The following is a 25,267-nucleotide window of genomic DNA, read 5'->3' on the forward strand; positions in this document are numbered from 1 at the left end:
CATCTCAGGTTCATCCATGCCGTCACCCCCACCCTCTTGGTGTTTGGGGCTGGCTGGATCGCCACTGAAAAGCTGGATCAACGCTGGTCGGGTGGTGGGGAGGTGAAGAAACCACAGCCCTGACCAGTGTAGCTCTGCTGACAAACCCCCCAGCGCAGACACCACTATGGCAAGGCAGCTTCCATGGATGTAGCTGCCGTCAATCAGGGGAAAAAACAGTTACTCACCTTCTGGTAACTGTTATTTTTCAAGATGTGTTGCTCACGTCCATTCCAATCAGGTGTGCGTGCACTGTGTGCAGTCTTTGGAAAAATTTCCCTTAGCAGCTCCCGTCGAGTCAGCTGTGGAGCCTCCTGGAGTGGCGCCTTCATGGCGCTCAGTATGATGACGATGATGGGCGATCACTCGTTACCGAGTATGATCATCTTCCATGGGAGTTATGGGTCCTCAGGTGGCTGATAAGGCCAATCCTTGAACCACAAGTTCTATTACGAGGGCAGATGTTTTCAGGCTCAGCGGGAGGCTGTTCACTGTGACTGGGAGCCAATCTCTCCTTCTTCCCGCGCCTCTTGTCCTCTTCGGTTTGTCGGCGAGCAAGTTCAAAATGCTGGGGACCATCACGTAGGACTTAATTCCATTTTAAGCGATCCTGGGCAAGTGTCTCCCAAGTATCAATGTCAATATGACTTTTTTTTAGGTTGTCCTTCAGCAAGTCCTTATAACGCTTCCATTGTCCACCCATGTTACGGTGCCCTTCTTTCAGCTGAGAGAACAGGACCTGTTTTGGGAGGCGATGATCTAGCATCCGGACAACATGACCAGTCCAGCGGAATTGTTGATGGATGATCATTGCCTCAATACTGGTGGTCTTTGCCTCTTCCAGAACACTAATATTGGTGCGCCTGTCTTCCCATTTGATCTTCAGAATCTTACAAAGGCAGCGTTGATGGTGCCTCTCAAGGACTTTCAAGTGGTGTCTATAGGTTGTCCAAGTTTCGGACCCATACAACAGTGTTGGGAGAATAACAGCCTGATAAACAAGAAGCTTGGTGTCTGTTCCAATGTCCTGATCTTCAAAAATCCTGTGCTTTAAAGGAGAAAAAGCTACACTGACACAGCTCAGGCGATGTTGAATTTCTGCATCAATATCTGCCTTGGATGAAAGATGACTTCCAAGGTAGAGGAAATGATCGACATTCTCCAGTGCCACTCCAGTGATTTTGATAGATGGGGCATGTAATATCTCATTTGGAGAGGGCTGATAGAGCACTTTAGTCTTATTGATATGAAGAGTGAAACCAAGACATGTGTAAGCATCGGCAAACACATTCAATATAGTTTGAAGATCTTTCTCAGAGTGGGCGAAGAGTGTGATGTCCTCAGCAGACTGAAGTTGCACAATAGATGTTGTGGAAATCTTACTCTTGACTTTCAGCCCACTAAGACTGAACAGCTTCCCATCCATTCTGTAAATGATTTCAATGCCAGCTGTAAACTGCCCAGCAATTAGGTAAAGAATGACGGCAATAAAACCCACAAACATGGGTGGGGCGATGATACAACCCTGTTTGACTCCTGTTGGTACTTTGAAAGGTTCACTCTGGGAGCCAGTGCTGCTCAGAACAGTCACTTTCATGTTATCATGAAGCGATTTTAGGACATTGATGTATTTATCAGGACATCCAATCTTAGAAAGTACAGTCCAGAGGGCACGGCGATTCACTGAATCAAAGGCTTTAATTAGATCAATAAAAGCCATGTACAGTCATCGGTTTTGCTCCCGACACTTTTCTTGTAGCTGCTGTGCTGTGAAGATCATATCCGCAGTCCTACGACATGGTCAGAAACCACTCTGTGACTCCGGTAAAATTTCTTCTGAAAGGGGCAGAAGGCGGGTTGTAAGGATCCGCAACAGAACTTTGCCTGCAATGGCTAGGAGGGAGATACCACAATAATTTCCATGATCTACTTTATCCCCATCTCCTCCTTTATCCAGATTTTAAGGATAAGCAGGTAAAGCTGCCGAATTAACTCTGGTCTACCATTTTTAAAGATTTCAGTGGGGAGCCCATCTAGACCTGCTGCCTTGTTGTTCTTCATCTGCTTGATGGCATTGTGTACCTCATACAAATTGGGAGGGTCTCCGAGCTCATCCCTAAATGGTCATTGAGGGATTTGCTCAAGGACTTCATCTGCAACCATAGAATTACGGTTAGGGAGATCTTCAAAATGTTCTTTCCAGCGAGAATTGATGGCTTCGTTGTCCTTCAGACATGTGGTTCCGTCCTTAGAGTGAAGAGGATTCAGACCGTGACAAATTGGCCCATAAACAGCCTTGGTGACTAAAGAAACCACATGTATTGTGGATGTCTGCGAGATGTTGGAGTTCTTGCGCTTTCTCAGTCCACCATTTGTTCTTAAGTTCTCTGGTTTTACGTTGGACTTCCGCCCTCGCCTTGGCATGGGCGTCTCTCTTTATATTACAATGTATGTTGTTCTGCCCAGCACAAAATGCCATTCTCTTCTCATTGAGTAACTCATCAATTTCAACATCATTCTCGTCAAACCAGTCCTGATGTTTTCTGGTTTGGTAGCCTATGGTTTCCTCACAGGCACTGATGATTACTGCTTTCAACTGGCTCCAATGTTCCTCAGTTTCTCCCGGAAACTCTGATGGGAGCTTTTCTTCTAAGACTACTTGGAAGTGGTCACGTTTAATAGGGTCCTTCAAATCTTGAACCTTCCGCTTGCACCTGACCTGCTTCTTTTGCAGCCTCCATTTGGGAGCAATCTTAATTTTCATTGTGGATCGAATAAGGCGATGATCAGTCCAACAGTCATCAGCACTTGTCATTGCTCTTGTGAGAAGTACATCACTACGATCTTGGGCACGACGTAGTCAAGGAGATCCCAGGGCTTTGACTGTGGGTATCTCCAAGATGTTTTGAACTTTTCCTTTTGTCAGAAAAGAGTGTTCATAATAAGTTCATGTTCAGCCCAATTGGTCAGGAGTAGAATTCCATTTGAATTGCTTTTGTCAACTCCTTCTTTCCCGATTGTTCCCTTCCACAGGTCTGAGTCTCATCCAACACGTGCATTGAAATCCCCCAGAAGGATGATCTTGTCTTCTGTAGGGGTCTCAGATAAAATGGTTTCCAACTGAGAATAAAAATCTTCCTTTACATTCTCATCGGCATCCAGTGTTGGTGCACAGGCGCTCACAATAGTGTCTGTTGATTTGTGGTGAGCCTCAATCGGCGTGTTATAAACCGCTCATTGATGCCAACTGGTACCTCAGAGAGGCACCTTACGAGCTTGTTCTTTATAGCAAAGCCCACGCCATTATTTCAGGGTTCATCTATAGATTTTTCCCTTCCAGAAGGAGGTGTATCCTCCTTTCTCCTCCTTTACCTGTCCTTCATCAGCTCTTCTAGTTTCAGACCAAGCAGCAATATCGATGCTAAACTGACTCAATTCACGAGCAATAATGGCCGTACATCGCTCTGGTCAGTCGCTGTTTGAGTTGTCCATCAGGGTACGTACGTTCCAAGTTCCAAAGTTGAAAAGTTTCTTACATTTTCCACCACTGAGGTGGTGATCCTGTTGGATGCGGCTATCCAGCCAGGAGAAACAGAGGCAAGACTATTTTTAGGGTACTTTTTCTAACCCCCTCCCCATGTGGGGTGAGCAGAGTGGATCCTAAAAAGGACTGCTCAGGTGCAGCTGCTGAGATGCTCGACCTGCCTCAATCCTCGAGCAAGACGACTGTACCACACACTCACTGCCTGTGTGTCAGTCTGTGACTATGAACTTCTGGATTTCACTGTCCTGTTCCCGTCGCCGATCGCCACCGGACTTTAGACTTATGTAAATGTTATTTTCCCAAAAACTGGAAGATGCCGGTGTGGGACTTCTTTTAAACTGGGGAGACTGGTGCACAACAGTCACCACACTACCCTTGACAGATAGAGGACTTGAAACCAATGGCATGGACACCATGACGATTGGAGATCCTCTATCTGCTGCAGCCTTCATCCCCCTTCACAGCCATTGTAACATTACACAACAGTTTCACCTCCATTGTGCAGTTATCCTCCGTCTGCTCTGCTGTCAGTGACTTCTTGGATCACACGTTGTCTGGAACCTCACCCTTGACCATTCTGCCATGGGTGACCCTAAGGGAGTACATGACTCCAGGCAGCATCGCTCTTGGGGTCATTGAGACACGCAAGCCTCTCCACCACTACAAGGTGGTGATCCATGGAGAGGGGCGCTCAATATATGACCCTGCCGACCCGATGCCTCCTCGGTTCCTTCTTGCCGACTACTGCGACAGTGGGGAAGGAGGATGGATATTGGAATGGACATGAACAACACATCTCAAAGAACAGTTACAAGAAGGTGAGTAACTGATTTTTCTTCTTCGAGTGCTTCGAGTGCTTGTCAATTCCAATCAGGTGACTCCCAAGCTCCACCTCGGAGGTGGGGTCGGAGTTAAGGAATCGCTGATTGGAGCACCACTCTGCTGCATCATCTCTGGCGTGTTGGGTGATAGCAAAGTGAGAGGTAAACGTGTGCACCGAGGACCACGTTGCTACCCTGCACATTTCTTGTATTGGGACCTGGGCCAGGAACGCCGCTGACGAGGCCTGTGCCCTCGTGGAGCGTGCCGTAAGAGCCAGGGCTGGGCCCTTGGCCAGTTCGTAGCATATGCGGATGCAGGACGTGATCCAGGAAGATAGTCTTTGAGATGAGACCGGGAGTCCTTTAATCCGATCTGCTACCGCCATAAACAGCTGGTTCGACTTTCTGAACGGCTTAGTGCACTCGATGTAGAATGCTAGCACTCACCGAAAATCCAATGAGTGTAGCTCTGCTCTTGATTACTGGCATGAGGCTTAGGATAGAAGACAGGTAGGAAAATGTCTTGGCTAGTATGAAAGAGTGACACTACCTTGGGAAGAAAGGCTGTGTGAGGCCTGAGTTGCACCTTATCCTTGTGGAAGACCGTGTAGGGTGGAACAGAAGTTAGGGCCTTTAGCTCTGACACCCTCCTAGCCGATGTGATGGCCACCAGGAAGGCCACCTTTCACGATATAGAAAGGAGCAAGTCGCTATTGACTCAAAAGGGGGCCCCATTAATTTGGAGAGGAAAGACTGAGGTCCCACGCTGGGATAGGCTGTCTGATCTGAGGATCACTCCCCAACCCTTGAGGAAACAGCCTACCATGGGGGTAGCAAATATGGATTGGCCAGATGCTCCTGGGTGGAAAGCTGAGATAGCAGCAAGATGTACTTTGATGGATGATGCTGCCAGTGCTTGTTGTTTCAGGTACAGAAGGTACTCTAGAATGAGGAATACAGATGCCAGTAGTGGAGGTGTATGCTGCTGGGCACACCAGCAAGTGAAACTTTTCTACTTAGCTAGATATGTGGCTCCAGTAGATGGTTTCCTACTGCCAAGTAGGATCTCCCTTACTGGTTCTGAGCACAGAAACTCCATGGGGTTAAACCATGAAACTTCCAGGCCATGAGATGGAGGGACTGGAGATCCAGGTGGTGAAGGCAACCGTGGTCCTGAGTGATCAGATCGGAATGCAGTGGTAACTCGATGGGAGTGTCCACTGACAGCTCCAGGAGTGTGGTGTACCAGTGTTGTCAGGGCCATGCTGGGCCACCAGAATTACCTCCGCTCTGTCCCTGCGGAACTTGAGAAGTGCTTTGTGCACAAGAGGGATCGGGGGAAAGGCATACCACAGGGTTGCCAGGGTGTGCATACCCAATGACTTCATAGTCACCCGTGAGGCTTTTAGACTGTGCAGCCTGGAGTCTGTTTGCTCCGGAAACAACCCTGTGCCTTCGAATGGTAGGTCCTGCAGGGTTTGCTGCAGCTCCGGGGGCAACCCAGACGCCTGTAGCCTTCAGCTCCTCCTCATGGCTACTCCTGAGAAAAGGGTGCGGGAAGCCGAGTCCAATGAAGCCTGGAGGGAGGTTCACGCCACTGCCTTCCCTTCATCAATGATAGTGGAGAACTTGGCTCTGGAGTCTGGTGGAATCAGCGACTTAAACTTCAACATGGAGGCCCACGAGTTGCATAGATTTTCCTGCCAAAAAGGTCCATCCTTTTAGACTCCTTGGATTTAGGGGCCAGCCCTTGCTGCCCCCATCTCTCTTTCTCGTTCACTGCCGATACTATGAGGGAGCATGGTTGCAGGTGAGAGAACAGGCAGTCCTACCCCTTGGAGGGAACAAATTACCCACACTCTATCCCCCTGGCGGTGGGCGGGATTGAGGCAGGGGTCTACCACAGAGTCTTAATATTGCTCTGGATAGTTTTTATCAGTGGCAGAGCTACCCTGGACAGTCCCTCTGGAGCAAGGATGTCGACCATGGGGTCTTTGGGTTCGACCACCTCCTCCACCTGTAACCCCATGTTATGGGCAGTCCTTCGTAGAAAGTCCTGGTGGGCCCTGTGGTCAACTGGGGGAGGGCCCGAGGTTGAAGTTCCCACCACCGCTTCGTCCGGGGACAAAGATGAGGAGGCGAGAGGTTGACGGGGTCCTCCTGACCCTCCGGCTCCCTGATCTCCTCCTGTTCAGCGTCTGGGGCCTCTATGGCGACCATAGCCGAGGTGACAGTAGCCTGGCCTTGCAATGAGTCATGCCTCGGAGTTGCCTCGGTGGCAACTTAAGCTGGCTGTGGAGCTTGCGCCAAGGTCGCCTCAGATCCCCGGGGCGTAGGCCGGTCCTTGGCTGTCTGGGTAGTCGGTGCTCCGAGGCCACCGAACAGGAGCCCAGGGAGTCCAAAAAGGCCATTGCACCGGAGGCTGCCACTGGGGTTGCCGTGCCATTGGTGCCTCCCTCCATCGCTTGTCGGATCTGTGCCTGCTGTGACAGGACTAGTACAAGTCACCACATGAGTCCGAAGATCTCGACTGAGATGAGCACAGTGGCACTGCATGGTACTGTGCCAGGGACCTGTGCCAAGTTGATGATGCAGGGGACTGGTGTCAAGACCAGGAATCTGGTGTCATGGATCTGGTGCCGGGGACTGGTGCTGACAGTCCAGTGCCAAGGGTCAGTGCCAGTCCTCTCTCAGAGCCAGGTTGTCTGTGCATCCTGCGGTGCCGGAGAGTGCCGGTGCCGAGGGTCTCTTAGACTAGAGTCCTTCCTCAGCACCGTGTCATGTACCGATGCCAAGGCACTCCCTGCGGACATGCTCGGGGCAGGGTCCTGGTGATCCGCAGCAGACTGGGGATGAAGGGCGGAGTCCATGAGCAATTGCTTCAATCAGAAATCTCGCTTGTTTTTAGTTCTGGGGCGGAAAGCCCTGCACATCTTGCACCTTTCTGTCTGGTGCATCTCCCCCAGACACGAGTCGAGGGGGTCGCTCGTTGGCATAGGCTTGCTGCAGGTTCCACAGGGTTTAAAGCTGTGGGCTCGCGGCATGCCCCAGAACCTGAGGAAACCACGCTCCCAAACCTCACTATATACAATAGATACACTAACAACTAAGACTAACTACAACTAAACAAGGCTAAGCTAACTATATGAAAGAACGCTAAGGGAAGCACTTGCTAATAGGGTGACCAGACAGCAACTGTGAAAAATCGGGACGGGGGTGAGGGGTAACAGGAGCCTATATAAGAAAAAGACCCCAAAATCGGGACTGTCCCTATAAAATCAGGACATCTGGTCACCCTACTTGCTAACCAAGCGACTACAGATCCAATGACCATCACTGGCGATAAGAACGAACTGAGGAGGGGCCAGGTCGGCGGGTCATAGAATCATAGAATATCAGGGTTGGAAGAGACCTCAGGAGGTCATCTAGTCCAATCCACAACTAAATCATCCCAGCCAGGGCTTTGTCAAGCCTGACCTTAAAAACCTCTAAGGATGGAGATTCCACCACCTCCCTAGTTAACCCATTCCAGTGCTTCACCACCTTCCTTGTGAAATAGTGTTTCCTAATATCCAACCTAGACCTCCCCCACTGCAACTTGAGACCATTGCTCCTTGTTCTGTCATCTGCCACCACTGAGAACAGCCGAGCTCCATCCTCTTTGGAACCCCCTTCAGGTAGTTGAATGCTACTATCAAATCCCACCCCCTTCTCTTATGCAGACTAAATAACCCCAGTTCCCGCAGCCTCTCCCCATAAGTCATGTGCCCCAGCCCCCTAATCATTTGCGTTGCCCTCCACTGGACTCTCTCCAATTTGTCCACAAATATATTTGTGGGTCATTTATTGAGTGCCATGAAGATACCACTCCAGGGGGCCCCACAGCCAACCCAATGGGAGCTGCTAAGGGAAAACTTTCCGATGACTGTGCATGTGGCGTGCACACACCTTATTGGAATTGACATGCACAAGCACTCGAAGAAGAACTGGAGTTCCTACAGCAACTGGAAAACCCCTTCCATTGGCATAGGCTGCATCTACACACGGGGGCTATACTGATATAGTCCCCATAGTGTAGACATACCCTGGGCCCTTAAGGTCTCCAGCAGGCATCTGGTGCCCTCCAAGCCAATGGGAGTTGGATCAGGGGACTGGACGGAATGACCCTGGGGCTGCGCACTGCATCTCAGCCCGGGCAAGGGAGCTACATTTTAGCTTCCTCCTGCTCTCAGGGCTTGATTGCTATGGAGGGCAAACCAGCATATGAAGCGTTTTGGGGCTGTGGAGAACGCTATTTTGGAGCATTTATAGCTAAGGAGCAGGTTGGGCAATTCACTTCCAAGGTGGCAGAGAAATTCGACCTCTGCCCCAGAACTAGCCTCCCAATTCTGAGCCTGCAATTTCTTTGGTTTGTGGGTTTTAGGTGGGGTGACAAATCTGAGTTTATAATGGAAACTTGGTAGCAGCTTTAATTATGGACCAGTTCCTGTTACTCCCTAATTACGCACACACACACCCTTTCTACCATGCGACGTGTGCCAAGACCACTTTGCACCCAGACCTGGTTGCTCCTCCTGGCTGGCGTTAGGTTCTCTCCTCTGCAGATCTGAAACGAGGCCAACTTCTGGAGTCTTGCCCTGTGTGGGGAAACATGGAGACCGTCAGCCTGTCTCCATGCCTCCTGCCACGGCTCCGGCTCGGGAGAGGAGGCACAAGCCTGTGCACACGGCAGCTGTGTCACTGCTTGTAGTGAAGCCGCTTGGCCCACACCTGGAAGGGCTCTGCCTCTCCCACGCAACGCAGATGGCCAGGTTTCCAGAGAGCTCAGGGACGGCACACACCAGAGTGTGCAGCTCTTCTGAAAGTCAAGCCCCATTTTCTAGCAAGAACGGGATGCTCTGACAGCTGCTTTCTGGCCAGTGTAAAATCCACATCTGCCAGGAGAATCTAGCGGGTAAGCTGGCCTTTGCCCTGGGCCTCCCGCCCGATCCCCGTGCACTTTACTGCATGGTATGAGCTGGAACGCACCGATTCTATAGTAGTGATTCTCCTTCAGTAGCGACCTGATCTGCAGTGCCGCAGGTCTGCTCCAGCCCTGTAGCTACACACAGGAGACCTGTCGTGCTGGGGAGGGGCACATACTCCTCCCTCCGCCCTGCGGTGGGGGGGACCCAGCGGTGACGGGAGCTGGGAAGGAGCTGCTCTTCCTCCGCGCCCTCCTCATTCACCATGGCCTCTGGGCACTGGGGTCAAACCTTGCTACCTCAGCCGCGGCTGGAGGCCTCAGCCTTCACCGTGCCGGGAGCTGTACGAACATGGGATCCGGGACAGCTTGGGCCCCAGAGCAGACCTAACGGGATTGAGAGAAACAAGCGGTTTGCGTGGGGGAGTCGGGGTTATGGCAGCGGATGCCCGGCTCTCAGCCAGGCAGGGCAGAGGCAGTTGGCGAAGGGACGTTAAAAGAAGAAGGAGCAAAAATTGAACCGCCCTGCACCAGATCTGGGTGCATGGGGTGGCGGGCAGCGGAGACTAATTAAGAGAGTGTTAGTGTTTTTTCAGTGTTTGTGTGTGTATGTCTGCTTCCCCCTGCTGGCATGGATGAGCCTTCTGCTGCCCCCTGCTGGAGGGAGTGAGCCCTGTTCTGTGTGTGTGTGTATGTGTGTGTCCTTGTCCCTGCTGCCAGGGAAGAGCCCCACTTGTGTGTGTCCGTCCCTGCTGCCCCCACTGCTGGGGTGAATCCTGCTCTGAGTGTTACAATGTCTCGAACCCGAAGCCCTTTCAGACTCCAGCCTCTGCCAGGGGTCAGGGAGACAGATGCTCTCCAGCCCCCTTCCTTGGTGTTGCAGGAGCAGACCCCATTGGAGTCCCTGGGAGCCCAGCGCCAGTGGCACCCTCTGGCCCTGGCTATGCAGTGGGGCCAAGCAGATGGTGCTGTTAGCAGTGGAGCTGTGGCTGTGAATGTGGGGAGAGGGGAACTGCACTGCACCTGTTTGCCAGAGCTGTCCTCCGTGCACAGAGCCGCCGCGCTGACAGGCTGGTGGGTCCGGCAGGTGGGGCTCCCCAACCTTCTCTCCCCCGCCACCTGCAAGGAGACCCAGAGGGGCTTTTCCAAAAGCAAGCAAAGCAACCCTCTCCTCCCACGGCCCCTCTGCCAGCCACTGGCAGAGCGAGCACGAGCCAGGGCGCTTCGCCAAGGGAGGAACCACACGCACTGGGGGGGCCCCAGGGCATGGAGCCCACCACCGTGGCCAGGGCATGAGTCGCTCTGCGATGTGTGTATGTGGACAAGGCCTCGGTCTCCCTGCAGGCTGCTCCTCCCTCCCAGCAGGGCAGGAAGCTGAACAGGGGCAAATGCTCCCACAACACCCTTCAACCTGCCGGAGAGCCAGCCATGGCCGGCCCGTCGTGCCAGCCGCTGCCATTGGGAGCCCTCGCTGTCCCAGGGAGGAGGCAGCTCCGTGGTGCGCCCCGTCTGGCGTGTTCCTTACCGGGGTCTTGTCTTGGCACGTCAGCCCCTGGCTCGAGGCGTATTTCTGACGCAGCTCGTTCCTCTCCTTCCTCGTCCGCAGCCGCTTCTTCTTCTGATGGAACTGGTGAGGGGAGTAAGGAGCCCGCGCTCAGCACAGCTCCGCCAGGGGCTGGCCCTGCTCCCCAGGAAACACACCGTTCCCCACCGCCCTCAATCGAGCCAGAGAAACCCACGCCGAGGCCAAGGCACGGTAACACAAAGCTGGCCCCCATCCGGCCCATCCCGCTACCCACGTCTGCAGGAGGCCTGGCCCTCTGGCGCCCAGCTCGCCGCCGGTGCTTCAGCAACACACACCCCTCCAGCATTCGCCAACAGCAGCAGACCCCAGCCCTGACGGACCCAGCCCCAGCCCTCCCCGTGCTCTCCCAGTGAGGCACCAGCTAGGACCAGCTCAATCCTGGGCGCTGCAGCCGGTTTCCTAACTCCCAAAGCTCTCGCTGTGGAGGGTGAAGGGTGAGTTGGGCAGCCCGGGTCGCCGGTGAATCAGGGGGCCCGGCCAGACTATGCTGCCCCGCCATTTCCAGCGTCATTCACACCCCACGTGCTCCTGGCCCCCTCCCATGAGAGAGCGTCACCCCATCTGCCTCCAGCCGTCACACCGCCCCTAAGCAGCCCCCTCCTGGAATGGCAGGTGGGCAGCTGAGAAGCCGGAAGCTAGCAGGAGAATGGCCACCCCCACTTCCGGGGCCTGGGCATGGGGCGTCAGCCAGAGGTCTATGAGACCCGGGCCCGGGGTCAGACATTCACATTGCCCCCTGGGCGCTGCCCATAGTTACATCCCTCCCTCAGCCGCGTGGCTCTCACCTTCTCTGCCACGCTGAGTAAATGAGCAGGGAGGCCATCGGACTGGGAGCTGTTGGAGCCGCTGGTGCTGCGCCAGGCAGAGAGAGACCCTTAGCTGTTTGCATAGATTCCTGGCTGCCAAGATCACAAGGGCCCATTCGGACCACCCTGCAAAAGAGACAGCCCCCACCCTCCAGCCAGCCCTGCAGCCAGCCCAGAGCCCCGAGCTGAGCCCCCAGCCACCCCAATCCAGTCTGGATTTACGGACGCCAAGTGGCGGAGACTCGCCCCGGCCCAGGCCAGCTGTTCCGATGGTCAGTCCCCTCCCTGCTGAACAGGGGCCCATCTCTCTCCTCTGGACTTGTCACTTCAGCTCCCAGCCGCTGCACCTCGCTTTGCCGGTGTCTGCGGCATTCAGAGCCCGCTGCTAGCAGAAATCTCCTCCCTGCCGTGAGCCAGGAGACTCCTGCTGAATTCACGCTGCCTGGCAGGTCCCGAGTGCTGGGCGCAGCCAAGGCCCGGGGGCTTTAGGGACAGAATGAGCTGGGGGCAGCTGTCGCTTGGGGGTTCCCCGAGGCAGGCCAGGAGCACAGCCCCACAGCTCTGGGATCTCTGAGCTCAGAGAGGCAGGGGGGGCAGATGCTGAGAGGGTTTCATTGGGCCAGCCAGCCTTCACCCAGTCAGGCACAGCCCAACCTCCTCCCTCCGAGGCTCCTCCGGAGATGGGTCTGGCCAGCCATGGACCAGGTGTCCCTGGGGCGGCAGAGCTCAGGAGGGTGCTCCTTGGAGGGTGACAGGGCGGCCGTACCTGGACTCAATGTCTGATAGGGAGATGTCGCTCCAGGCACCGTCTGAGTCCTGCCCACGGCCCAGATCCTTGAGCTTTCGATGGATTTGCTGCTGAAGCTCGGACAGACACTGCAGGAACTGAGGGTAGAGAGGCAAGAGCTCACACACACCTCCACTGGAAGGAGTTTCCCTTTGGGGAGCACTCCATGAGTCTCTGCTTAGCCAAACCCCTCCCCTCTAGCGCACACAGTCTAAAGGGAGGGAGCAATTAAGCCCCTTTATGGAGAGAGACAAATACAATAGAAGCCACTGCCCAAGGCACTCAGCCACATGGCAGAGTTAAAATGTGTTGTCTGAGGGCAACCCAGGGCTGGCTGCAAACACATGGGCTAGGGGATGGCATGGCAAGCTGTGTGTAAGAGAAGGAAAAGCCACAGACAGCAAGACAAGCAGTCAAGAGCGTGGCCCTGGTAGAAGCAGAGACACAGCTCTTTGGGCACAGAGCACCCCCCTGGAGGGCAGGCCTGGGGAATTTCTGAGCAAGAACACTGCCTGCTGCTCTTTGTTCCTACTGTGCTCAGTGGAACAGGACTCTGATTGCATACTTTGCAGTTGAACAGGATTATACCTAGAATATCCCCGACTCAAAGTATCCATTTCTCCTCCTAACGGAAACAAACCTGCAAGACCCTGAGTACTGACAAACTGTGTGGGCCAGAAGGGCAACCTGGCTCCCAGGCGCAGTGACTCTGGAACATAGCAGCCAGGGCTCAGATACTTGCATGAGCTGACAAAGATCCCATGGCTGGGATGTCCAGTACAGATAGTCATCAACACAGTGATCCTTGGCAGAGGCTGGCAAGTGGCCAGGGTACTGCAGGAGGAGCGCTAGCATCCCTGGAATGCACAGTAATTCCAGAGTGCACGAAGGAACACACTGATTGCAAACACATATGTTAAGGTGCCATCTTCGCTGCGTCCCTACACCCCTGGTGTGCACACCGCTGGTATGACACTGCTTCTCTGCCTGCATCCCAATGCCCCTGGTGTGCCCAGGGCTGGTATAACACTGCGCCTCCGCCTATATCTCAACGCCCATGGTGTGCCCATGGCTGGTATAACACTGCTCCTCTGCCTACATCCCAACGCCCCTGGTGTGCCCAGGGCTGGTATAACACTGCTCCTCTGTCTACATCCCAACGCCCCTGGTGTGCCCATGGCTGGTATAACACTGCTCCTCTGTCTACATCCCAACGCCCCTGGTGTGCCCATGGCTGGTATAACACTGCTTTTTTGCCTGCGTCTCTACACCCCTGGTGCGCCCATGGCTGCTGTAGGTCCTAGTGTCTCCATGTGTCCCTCAGCCTGCCTTGTGCCTGGACCTAATGCTTGGCACTCTCTCTGCCCTTTTCTCAGGGTAATCCCACCCCTGTCTGTGTTCTCCCATCATGCCCTGAGCACATTCCCAGGCCTGCAGCATGCCCAGAGCTGGGACAACTATGGAGCCAACCACTCATCACTACAGTCACAAGATGCTCAGGGCTGACCCCCTGTGTATGTTTCTGTGGCTCAGCCTGCAGGCATGAGGCAGGGGAGTGGCTGGCAGCTCTGGAGAGCTGAGGAGGGGTTGGGGTGCTGTAGCCTTGGCAGGCGCCTAGGCTGGGTGACCGAGATGCCAGGGAGGTGGCTGGGATGAGGGACAGAGTCAAGGGAGTAGCAGCGGGACTGGTGGGAGTAAATTCCCTGGGCGCAGCACTCGGGGCTTTCAACACCATTTCCCACCGATGGGACACTGTGGAATCCAGCGAGTGCTCGGACCCACAGACAGCAGCCCAGGGCATAATTTGTAATGAAAGAGGTGCCGGGGCTCAAACAGGTTTTTTTTTACATTCATAACTGACGCAGGAAGCCCAGAGGTGCCAGGGCTCTGAACTGCCAGGCCCAGAGGTGCTGGGCCATGAACTGCCAGGTCCAGAGGTGCCGGGGCTCTGAACTGCCAGACCTAGAGGTGCCGGGCTCTGAACGGCCAGGCCCAGAGGTGCCAGGGCTCTGAACTGCAAGGTCCAGAGGTGCCAGGGCTCTGAACTGCCAGGCCCAGAGGTGCCGGGGCTCTGAACTGCCAGGCCCAGAGGTGCCGGGGCTCTGAAATGCCAGGCCCAGAGGTGCCGGGCTCTGAACGGCCAGACCTAGAGGTGCCAGGGCTCTGAACTGCCAGGCCCAGAGGTGCCAGGGCTCTGAACTGCCAGGCCCAGAGGTGCTGAGGCTCTGAACTGCCGGGCCCAGCGGTGCCGGGGCTCTGAACTGCCAGGCCCGGAGGTGCCGGGGCTCTGAACTGCCAGGCCCAGAGGTGCCGGGGCTCTGAACTGCCAGACCTAGAGGTGCCGGGGCTCTGAACTGCCAGGCCCAGAGGTGCCGGGGCTGTGAACTGCCAGGTCCAGAGGTGCCGGGGCTGTGAACTGCCAGGCCCAGAGGTGCCGGGGCTCTGAACTGCCAGGCCCAGAGGTGCCGGGGCTCTGAACTGCCAGGCCCAGAGGTGCCGGGCTCTGAACTGCCAGGCCCAGAGTTGCCGGGGCTCTGAACTGCCAGGTCCAGAGGTGCTGGGGCTCTGAACTGCCAGGCCCAGAGATGCTGGGCTCTGAACGGCCAGGCCCAGAGATGCTGGGCTCTGAACGGCCAGGCCCAGAGGTGCCGGGCTCTGAACGGCCAGGCCCAGAGGTGCCAGAGCTCTGAACTGCCAGGCCGAGAGGTGCCGGGCTATGAACTGCCAGGCCCAGAGGTGCCGGGGCTCTGAACTGCCAGGCCGAGAGGTGCCGGGGCTCTGAACTGCCAGGCCCAGAGTTGATGGGGCCATGAACTGCCAGGCCCAGAAGTGCCAGGGCTCAGCCCTGGCACAAATTAAACACTGAGTAGCTCCCGTTCACTCCCACCCAACCCACCCCCAACCCCTGCAGCAGGGCTGCGTGGAGCCAGCTCTCACCTTGGAGTGGTCGGGGTCACAGAAATCCAGCAGCGTGTCGCAGATGTGATAGCCCAGAGATTTAAGGTCCTCTGAGGTGAAGTGGGAGTTGCTCTTCCTGCCTGAAAGAGGGGCAGAGACACAGGCTGAGGGCCCTGGATTCACAGCACGCCAGTCCGGTCCTGGCACCCGCCCTTCCACCCCATCCCATTCTTGGGGTTTGCCCAGCAGAGGGCACACACAGCAGTACAACCCACCTTCCTCGGGCTGCTCTCCCTGCTATCGGGGCCCTTTGGCTTCATGGCACTTTAGATCTCAATGCAGCCATGTGAAAAAGTGGGGATTTTCTGTGTTCTGTATGAATACCGTGTCTGCCTCAGTTTCCCCTCTATGCTGCATGGTTAACTAGGGGTGGGAACAAGTATCAGAGGGGTAGCCGTGTTAGTCTGGATCTGTAAAAAGCGACAAAGAGTCCCGTGGCATCTTATAGACTAACAGACGTATTGGAGCATAAGCTTTCGTGGGTGAATACCCACTTTGTCAGATGAATGTAGTGGTGTAGTGGTGAATGTAGAGAAGAGTGTGGTGGAGGCGCAAGAAACAGCTGCTGCTGAGTTTAGTTCCTTAAGTCTCGATGATCCAGGACTGTGGACCCACTTGAGCTGTAGCCTGAGGGACTTCCTTGTACTGCATGGGCCACAGCAAGTGAAAAACTTCATGTTTCCCAAAGACAATGAAAATAGAAGTTTCCATCCAACACATTACTGGCGTGAAATCCCCAATGGTGACAAAGTGGAGAGGCCATGGCTTATGTACTCAAAAACCCAGAGTGTTGCATACTGTTTTTGTTGCAAACTCTTCTAGTCTAATGTTCTAACCACATTGGGTTCTACAGGAACAAAGGACTGGAAGAATCTTGCTAGAAATCTGGCATGCCATGAGAAGGCAGCAAATCACCAGAGAGCATTCCATAGGTGGAAAGAGCTTGAAATGAGACTAAGGTTAAAGGCCACCATAGATGATCAGCATCAAGAGAAGATTGCATCAGAGTCTCTTTACTGGCAAAATGTTCCGAAAAGGCCCATTGCCATTATGAGAATGCTGCTACCCAAAACCTAGCACTGCGTGGCACTTCAGATCAGCTGTATGTGCCAAACAATGGAAACTTCCTTAAAATTGTGGAGCTGACGGCTGAGTTTGATGGTGTACTCCAGGAGCATCTAAGAAGAGTCACCACCCAAGAAATGTATACACACTACTACCTTGGAAAAACAATTCAAAATGAGATCTTACAGTTACTGGCAACAAAAGTCAAACAGAAGATTGTGGCAGATCTGAAGTCAGCAAGATATTACTCTGTTATTCTGGACTGCACACCTGACATCAGCCATACGGAACAAATGACTTCAATGGTGTGTTTTGTAACAACAACAGAACCTAGTGAAAATGTCCCTGCAATGGTGACTGTCAGAGCATTTTCTAGAATTTATTGACATTGATGATACTACAGGAGCTGGTATGACAAATGTGCTTCTTAAAAAGCTGGAAGATACGGGAATTGCGATAGCTGACATGAGAAGTCAGGGCTACGATAATGGTGCCAACATGAGAGGAAAGAACAGAGGAGCACAGACACAGATCTGAGAGTAAAACCCTCAAGCTTTTTTTTGTCCCATGCAGTTCTCATTCGTTGAACGTGGTGGTCAGTGATGTGGCATCAGCATCTAGTGAGGTTGCTGAATTTTTTAATGTAATTCAAAGCATCTATGTATTTTTCTCTGCATCAACTCATCGATGGCAAATTTCGAAGCAACATCTGGGAACATCCTCTCTGACACTGAAACCACTGAGTGCCACATGATGGGAAAGTCGAGTGGAGGCGATAAAGCCTATCGAACACCAAATTGCGAAGATAGATGATGCCATAGTTGCCATTACGGAGGAGGACACTGAACGAGGCTGTCTTGCTTATGGAAAATATTTTGGACGCTGAGATCCCTGTCGGCCCCGGACCTTGGGCCTCCACACCGGCAACCTCACTAACAAAAGAGGAGAGGCTGCGAAGTCAGGGGAACAGGCCTGGCCTTGACCCAAAACGCCACGATGGAAGAGACATCACCAGTAATCAGCGGTTGTCCAAGGCATCTAGGAGAGCCACCAAACCCCCAGACATAGTGGGAAAATCCCAAACCCCAAGGAGGTCGACCCGCTCGACAAAACCCAAGGACAGGCCCAGACACTCTGAAATTGGCCCATGCTTCACCTATGGCTGTTTCGGCCACGTCTGCCGGGAATGTCCAAGGACAGACTGTAGCTTTGGGCAGGTCTGGATCGGCAAAGCTTGAGCCTGAAAACAACCCTCTGGTAAGCTAACGATCCCAGTGGAAGTTGATGGGGTACGGGTTTCTGCCCTCGTAGACTCAGGGTGTGGGCAGACACTCATTCGCCAGGACCTCATTCAGACTCTGGGCCTGCCAGAGGGGGTGATCCATGTTCAGTGCATTCACGGGGATGTGAAGCCCTATCCCAGTGCCCAAATCACTGTGACAGTGAATAGTGAGACTAGAACCCTGAGTGTAGGCCCGGCTTCAAAACTAGCACACCCAGTATCCTGGGCCATGACTGGAGGGGATTCACGGAGGTCCTACACACTGTAAGTCCTGAGTCCAACCATCCGGAGTCAGTCATTGAAGGAGACCTCCTGGAAGGGGCAAAGGAGACACCCACTGACCCCGGCACCAGCGGTGAGGAACACCAAGATAGTGAGCTTGACACCCTGGACGAGGAGGCCACCCCCAGGCAACCCAGCAGTGAAGAGATGTGGAATTTGGGGGCCAATTTTGCCCAAGATCAATGGGAAGACCCCATGCTCAGTCAAACCTACGAACAGGTAGCCCGCGTCAACAGGAAAGTCACAGAACCTCACCGGGCAGGAAAGTACCCCCAGTTCAAGTTGATGGGTGACCACCTGTACATATTGACCATGACCCACAGACTCAAGAAATCTGGGCTCAGTTGGTGGTGCCGTCCTGCAACTCACCCATGATGTCCCTGCCACAGACATCTGGGCCATGGGAAAACAATGGCCCAAGTTTTGGCCCAGTTTTTCTGGCTGGGGGTACACCGAGAAGTTAGAGACTTTTGTCATTCCTGTCCAGAGTGCCAGCTCGCCACCCCGCAAGGAGTACCAAAGGCTTCTCTTGTCCCACTCCCATTAATGGGAACCCCCTTTGAGACAGTTGCCATGACCGGGTGGGGCCCCTCACAAAAAGTGTCACCAGGTTCAAGTACATCGTGGTGTTCCTGCACTATGCCACCTGATTCCCGGAGGCAATTTCCCCTCAGGAACACTAAAATGCAAACCATCGCCTTGGAGCTGCTCAAGATCTTTGTCCGAGTAGACCTTCCCCGGGAACGCTTGACAGACCAGGGAATGAACTTTACATTGTAGCTGTTCCACCAGGTCTGTGACTTACTAGGGATTAAAAAACTTGGGACCTCCATCTATCAGCTGCAGACTGACGACTTAGCGGAGTGCTTCACAGGACCCTCAAGGATATGTTGTATAAATTTTCCCCAAAGGAGCTCTGATATTGGGACCAACTCATCCCAACACTACGACTTGCTCTCCGGGAGGATCCCCAGTCATCGATACGGTTCTCCCCCTTTTGAACTATTGCAGCGGCCGCAGGGACTTCTGGACTTCATGCAGGAGAGCGGGGAACAGGTACTATCCCTGTAGCAGGGCCTCCTACAGTATGTCTTGCAGCTGCAAGAGCAACTGGAGAGAGAAGGGGCCCTAGCGAGGGAAAATTAATGCAGCGCACAGAAGGCCCAGGAGCAAACATACAACAAGGGAGCCCCCAGAAAACCTTCTAACCCAGCGAGAGGGTCCTGCTCCGGCTCGCCTCAGTGGAATCAAATCTACTGCCTCAGTGGCAGGGGCCCTATGAGATTATCCGCTGGGTAGGGCCGGTCACCTACAAAATCTAGCAGCCGGCCAGCAAAAAGAGAGGGCAGGTCTACCATGTAAATCTCCTCAAGCTGTGGAGAGAGCAAGAGGAGCTGCAGGCTGGTACCACCCCAGAGGCACTGGTGGTGCCAGCCCAACTGAGCTCCATCCCAGCTTGATGAGGGGAATCAGGCGGATCTCCTGAAGGGCAGAGGACAGCCTTGTTCCAGCAAAACTCTTGTCTCCCATCACCCCAGCTCCCTCCCGGCCCACCTACATGCTGGGATAGTGCTGCCCTTACCCAGGGTTGAGCCGCCGAAGGTGGACTCCATGGTGTAGCTGTTGGGGATTCCCATCCTCCACATCACAATCCGGCCCGTCCCTTCTTTACTCTTCTGGACCTTAAACTTACAGCTGTGGAAAGAAAACTACAACACCCAGGTGGCTCAGCGCGGTGATGGGGCAGAAAGAGATCCTGGTTGTACCCCAAGGTGGGACTGCTCCCGACAGCTGGCCCCGAGAGACTCCAGGCAAAACTGGGACTCATATGCGGAGATGCCCAGGCTTTGCAGCCAGGTCCCCACCCAGCCCATGGCGGCCTGTGAGGGGCTCCAAGAGCAGAGACGATGCTTCTCCTCTGAGCCCCTTCCCTTCCTGTGGGCTGCTCCCACACCCACCTTGTCAGGGGCGTTTTTGCTGAGCATGAGTGGGAAGACGCGCTCGTGGAGCCGCAGGGCAGGAGCGCTCTTGTTGTTGCAGCCGTACATGAAGACATTGTTCTTGCGGCTGTGCCCATGGAAGTCACAATACAGCAGAACCTCCCGCTCCTCCAGGACTCTGCACAAAGGAAGAAATCCTGAGCCAATTACACGCATGTACGGATCATAGACTATCAGGGTTGGAAGGGACCTCAGGAGGTCATCTAGTCCAACCCCCTGCTCAAAGCAGGACCAATCCCCATGTATGTAATCACACATGGGCCACAGACCGTATCACAGACTTCTGCTTGATTCGGGAGGAAATTAACACTCCATCTCGAATGCACGGAGCTACATAAAATCTGTCCCGTGGGGGATGACACTTCTCAGGCCTGGGCTCTGCAAAGTTTATTCTGGCAAAGTTTGTACCCAGCCAGTTTTGAGCTGCAAAAATGTGTGGAGGGGAGAGTTCTGCTTCAGAAGTCATTCAGGGTATGTCTAGACACCTGTTCCGGCTCATGCAGGCTCACAGGCTTGGGCTAAGGGACTGCTTAATTGCAGCATAGACATCATATAGTGCATACTAACGAATCTCAATGAGAGACTCGCATTGATTGACAGTTGCACACCACCTGCCCCGACTACTGCAGGAGCAGCTACCTCATTGTATGACTCTGACGTAGTGGCCTCCTGCTGTAATTTATACTGCATAAGAAACATTAATCCTGTTCTAGTGCAGCCTTAAGTTTTGGGTATATTTCATCCTAGCCAAATTATGTATTTCAAATTAGAAATAACAGATGCTAAAAGCTAATAAGCTGAAAATCAAAGCCTGCTTTATCGCTGGTAAATCCGGCTTGGTCAATTCAGGAAGCACTCGCTACGTTCTGTCGTTTGGGGCTGAGGTTACAAAGACACATTTCATTTTTTTTTAAAGTAGATTAGTAAAGGTGACACTTGTACTGGGATCAGTTAATAAAACTGGCCCAAGGGGTGCAAAAGGGAACATAACACCTGACTGTGAATTCAGAGCTACAGGGAAATTGGAGCAGTTATCACATTTGATGCAAAAGTGAAGTGGTATCATTTGAGAATCATCACAGAATAACTAGGGAGAGGAGGAGAGACGCTTCTGGGTTAGAGGGGACTCCGGGAAACACAACAATTAATCATAAATCCTAGCTTTTATTCCGCACTTTTCATCATTAGATCTCAAAGCGCTTTGCAGAGCAGGTCAGTCTCATTACCCATCTTTACAGGTGGGGAAACTGAGGCACAAAGAGGGGAAGTGACTTGCTGAAGGTCACCCATCAGGCCAGTGGCAGAGCCAGGAATAGACCCCAGGTCTCCTGAGTCTCAGACCAGCGCTCTAGCCACTAGGCAGCACTGCTTCTCTAAAAGTAGAATTCAGTTAAGAATTGGCAGACCCACATAGCAGCACTACTGACACCCGTGACCGTTTACACCAGCAGACCACCTGGCCCCTGAGTTCACATACAGCTGACCAGCCCTGGGTAGGTTTGCTACCGTTGCACATTATAACATTTCTAGTCTTCACTTTTTTTAAATTTAGGGAACATAACAAATTAAATTCAAAGAACATTACTAAGGCTGCAAAGTCAAGTGGAGAAAAGTTAGGTGATGCCAGAATTAAGCCTGCCTGTGCAACCTTAACTCTGCCCCCCTTGTGCATCTATAATTAAATGATCACATGCTGTTTTTTCCACAGGACTCCTGCCTCTTTCAGTGCACAGGAGGGACTGCATTCAGGCCTGTGCAGTGACGGAGGCTGTTGTCTGTAGCACCCTACCCCGTTTGCTGCAGATGTTTGAGTGTGTGTCCGGAATGAGCCAGGGGACTGCAGGAAGGAAAAGGAGAGTCTTGCAAAGGAGCTGGATTCTCCCTGGCTGGGCAAGCCACTTTCACCAACATTTCTGCAGGTGATCATTAATTGCGCGTTCTCCATTTTCTGGTTGTCCAGACGGGGACACCTCAGGGCTAGTTTTTTAGAGAGCTGAGCGCTCGCACTGCAACGGTTTGTCATAGGGAGCGGTGGGTGCTCAGCTCAAGTTTGGCACCCAAACCTAACGACCAGTTTCGCCCGTATTGGCCTTCATCTCTGTGTGCCTCCGTTTCCCCATTTGTAAAATGAGGGTGACAATACCACTCGCCAGAGAGATGTGAAGGTAAATTCATTACAGTTTGCAAGGCCCAGTGATGAGCATAACAGAACACGGATATGCAGTGAGTAGTGTGCCCCTTTGTGAGTTTGCATTTTCGATAACAACCTTAATTGAGGCATTTCCTTGTTTGAGACTGAGAGACTTTGCAGCATTAATAATCGTCTCTTAACTTGGATGGTTATGTATGCGCTTTCTCTCTCTCTGTCTATATATTTATAATGGTCTCTCACTCTTACCTAGCACTTTCCATCTGTAAATCTCAAAGCACTTTACAAAGGGGCAAGATCATTCTCCCCATTTTACAGAGGGGGGAACTGAGGCACAGAGCGAGGAAATGATTTTGCCCAAGGATATTCAGCAGGCTAGTGACAGAACCAGGAATAGAGCCCAGCTCTCAAGTCCCAGTCCAGTGCTCTACCACTAGGCCACGCTGCCTCTAAACAATGGTGTTCTCTTTACCGTGCTACGTTATGGTGGCCTAGCTGCTCTGTGCTACACACCGAGGTCAATGAGCCCTGCTCCTCACCTCTGGATCATGCTCCGGGTGTGCCAGATGCAAGGGAAGGACTCCTTCAGGATGGTTCGATAGTTGCGGTTGAGATCTCTCCCAGCCAGCGAGCAGCGGTAGTTCCCCACGATCACCCCGTCTGGATTGAGCATGGGCACCACCTTGAATATGAAGAGCTCGCGGAGGAGCTGGGCATCAGGGGAGTCACTCAGGATGAAGTCCAGGAAACCCCTCATCACCCACGAGCCGTTGGTCTCCCCAGGGTGCACCCTGGCGCTCAGCACCACAGCCTTCTTGGCGGCAGTGGCACCGGGGTTTTGGGACGGGCTGGTGATGGTGAGAAGGTAGACGGTGTTGCCGGCCAGACTGCTGCACAGGACCCGCGGCTTGCAGTACTGCGAGCGGACCGGGTCGCTGGCCACTGCCAGCAGGTAGCGCTGCAGGTCCGAGAAGGTGTAGGGGTAAAAGTGGGCAAAGTAGCAGGTGTCATGGTCATGGGGGAAGCACGCCGTCCACGTGAGACAATACATCACCTGGCCCTCCTCGGAGCTGCACCGGTAGTACCGGATGTCCCCCCCCTCTCTCCGCCAGCCCACGCCACGCGTCTGCGCGTCCCTCTGAGAGTACAGGAGCGGCTTCATCCCCATGCTGTACAGGCTCTTGGACTTCATCAGGTTGACAATGGAGAAGCGGTAGGGGATGCCTTTCCTGGTGTTCCTGACCCGGAAGTAGAACCACTGGGTGTGCTTGCTGGTGTACAGGTCCATGCGCAGCATCAGCTCATATTCGTACGGGCCTCTGCAAGGAGGAAAGAGAAAATAACACCCAGAGCAACTTCTCCCTTCACAAGCATCTGTGTGAAGGACAGGAAAGGCCACAGACAGACCTGCTCTGTGCACATCAGCAGCCGGGCTATTGGGCTCTGCTGGAGGGGTGTTAGATATTTTGATTCAAACAGCATTCCCTAGTTACACCTGTAGTGTTGTGAAAACGGAGTTAAAATTATAAGCCACCACTCTAAATTTCAGGGAGTTTCCTGGTCCTGCTTGCAAGCTAGGGGACACTATATGGAAGTGTGCAATCTGGTCTTTCAGCAGTCAGTCAGCAGAGATCCAGCCTAGAGTAAGGAGGGATGAGTTGGACCTCGCTGCCTTAGGGAACAGCCTGCTTTGTCTCTCTCTGCTTTTGTATGGTACCATTCTGGATTCTAAGCAATAAAGTCCTGTTACGTTGCAACCGTCCAACAAGAGGATTGATGTTTCTATCCAACTTCTCTTTGTGTAGGCTGTGAACAAAGACTGAGATTCCCCTCAACAGCGCGCTGCTCTGTGCTAGGGAATAAGCCTTTGTTCCTAGCATTCATTACATGCAATGATATGCAAAAAGCTTAGTTAAAAGGACATTCTTTACATGGCAACTCCAGCACTAGATCATTAGGAAATACCAGCTTCACACCTGTCTGAGCAATCTGACCTCTGCCCCATTATGTACAACCTGTAAAGACACGAGCACCTGCTATTTTCCCCACAGGATGACCCAACTCAGTCACTGCATAGGATGGCTCCTAAGCTTCCCTTCCCATAGCTCCTGGTGCACAGGACACAGTGGCAGAGGTATTGGGACTGTTGCTAGTTGGCACAAAGTAGAGCAACTCCCAGGCTGCTCTAACCTGGGCCGGGACAGAGAATCCTCCTTCCCCCCTTATGGGGGCTGTGGGGGAGGGGAGCCTTTAGGCTCAAGCCTGGCCTGTCAAGCCCAATTCCTGTTCCCCCAGCCTGGCAGAGGGGCTGGTGATGGGGCAGCCAGATCTCCTCCCCTGTGATGCAGCAGGCAACCACTGGGGGAGCTGCAGCAGAGAAGGGACAGATACTGCTCAGTGCGCTCCCAAAGCTGGGGGAGGCACTGCCCCCTCCCTGCTCTCTGGGATGGGGCTGATCCAAACACTTTGTGGCCATCGTCCCAGTGAGGCACATCTTCAGTTCCTCTCCTAATGCCCTGTCCTACTTAACACAGCCGCCCCCCAGGGCTATCCCAGCTCCCCCTTCACCTGCCCTCCATGGAGAGCCTGGACCGGGCACCCTGGCTTAGCTGGAAAGCTCCCTCTCCCCTGCCTGCCATGGACAGTCCCACGTCCTCTGCCCCCTGCCCTCTCACTCACACTCGGACGGCCTTCTGGAGGTTCCCGCTCTCGAATCTGGATTCAAAGAGCAGGGTGGTGTCCTCTGGACCTTCCAAGCTGACGGCAGGTGACGTGATGGGCCCTCGCGCGCCTCCAACGCGGGAGCAGGTGAAATAGGAGCCTTTGGGCGCTGCCGGGAGAGGAGATGCCCTTGTCACACTTGCAGCCGGTGCTAGACCCAGCTCCCTGCTCCTTGTGGCATGGCCCTCATTTGGAATCCCACTGCTCTCCGATGCAGGGCGGGGAATTTGCTCTCCCAGCGACTCAGGCTCTGCCCCAGTCCAAG

At 53.7% G+C, this 25,267-nt stretch overlaps 1 protein-coding gene across 3 annotated transcripts in view; it reads right to left on the reverse strand.

Annotated features, from left to right (window-relative positions):
- The window catches only part of AGBL2 (AGBL carboxypeptidase 2), a 54,615-nt gene that overhangs the window by 19,925 nt on the left and 9,423 nt on the right, over positions 1 to 25,267 (reverse strand). For 2 of the 3 annotated variants that reach the window (XM_054027734.1, XM_054027735.1), the window contains exons 6-15: positions 24,961 to 25,111; positions 22,821 to 23,600; positions 20,091 to 20,250; positions 19,715 to 19,841; positions 15,483 to 15,583; positions 12,525 to 12,643; positions 11,738 to 11,804; positions 10,893 to 10,994; positions 10,391 to 10,486; positions 8,921 to 9,041 (exon numbers count right to left, since the gene is read on the reverse strand). In XM_054027734.1, the coding sequence (XP_053883709.1) occupies positions 8,921 to 9,041; positions 10,391 to 10,486; positions 10,893 to 10,994; positions 11,738 to 11,804; positions 12,525 to 12,643; positions 15,483 to 15,583; positions 19,715 to 19,841; positions 20,091 to 20,250; positions 22,821 to 23,600; positions 24,961 to 25,111 (1,824 nt within the window). The remainder of the gene's footprint in view (positions 1 to 8,920; positions 9,042 to 10,390; positions 10,487 to 10,892; positions 10,995 to 11,737; positions 11,805 to 12,524; positions 12,644 to 15,482; positions 15,584 to 19,714; positions 19,842 to 20,090; positions 20,251 to 22,820; positions 23,601 to 24,960; positions 25,112 to 25,267) is intronic. The other variant, XM_054027733.1, reaches the window with a different exon arrangement.

This window comes from Malaclemys terrapin, chromosome 4 (assembly GCF_027887155.1).
Source record: "Malaclemys terrapin pileata isolate rMalTer1 chromosome 4, rMalTer1.hap1, whole genome shotgun sequence".
NCBI classification, from domain to species: domain Eukaryota; kingdom Metazoa; phylum Chordata; order Testudines; family Emydidae; genus Malaclemys; species Malaclemys terrapin.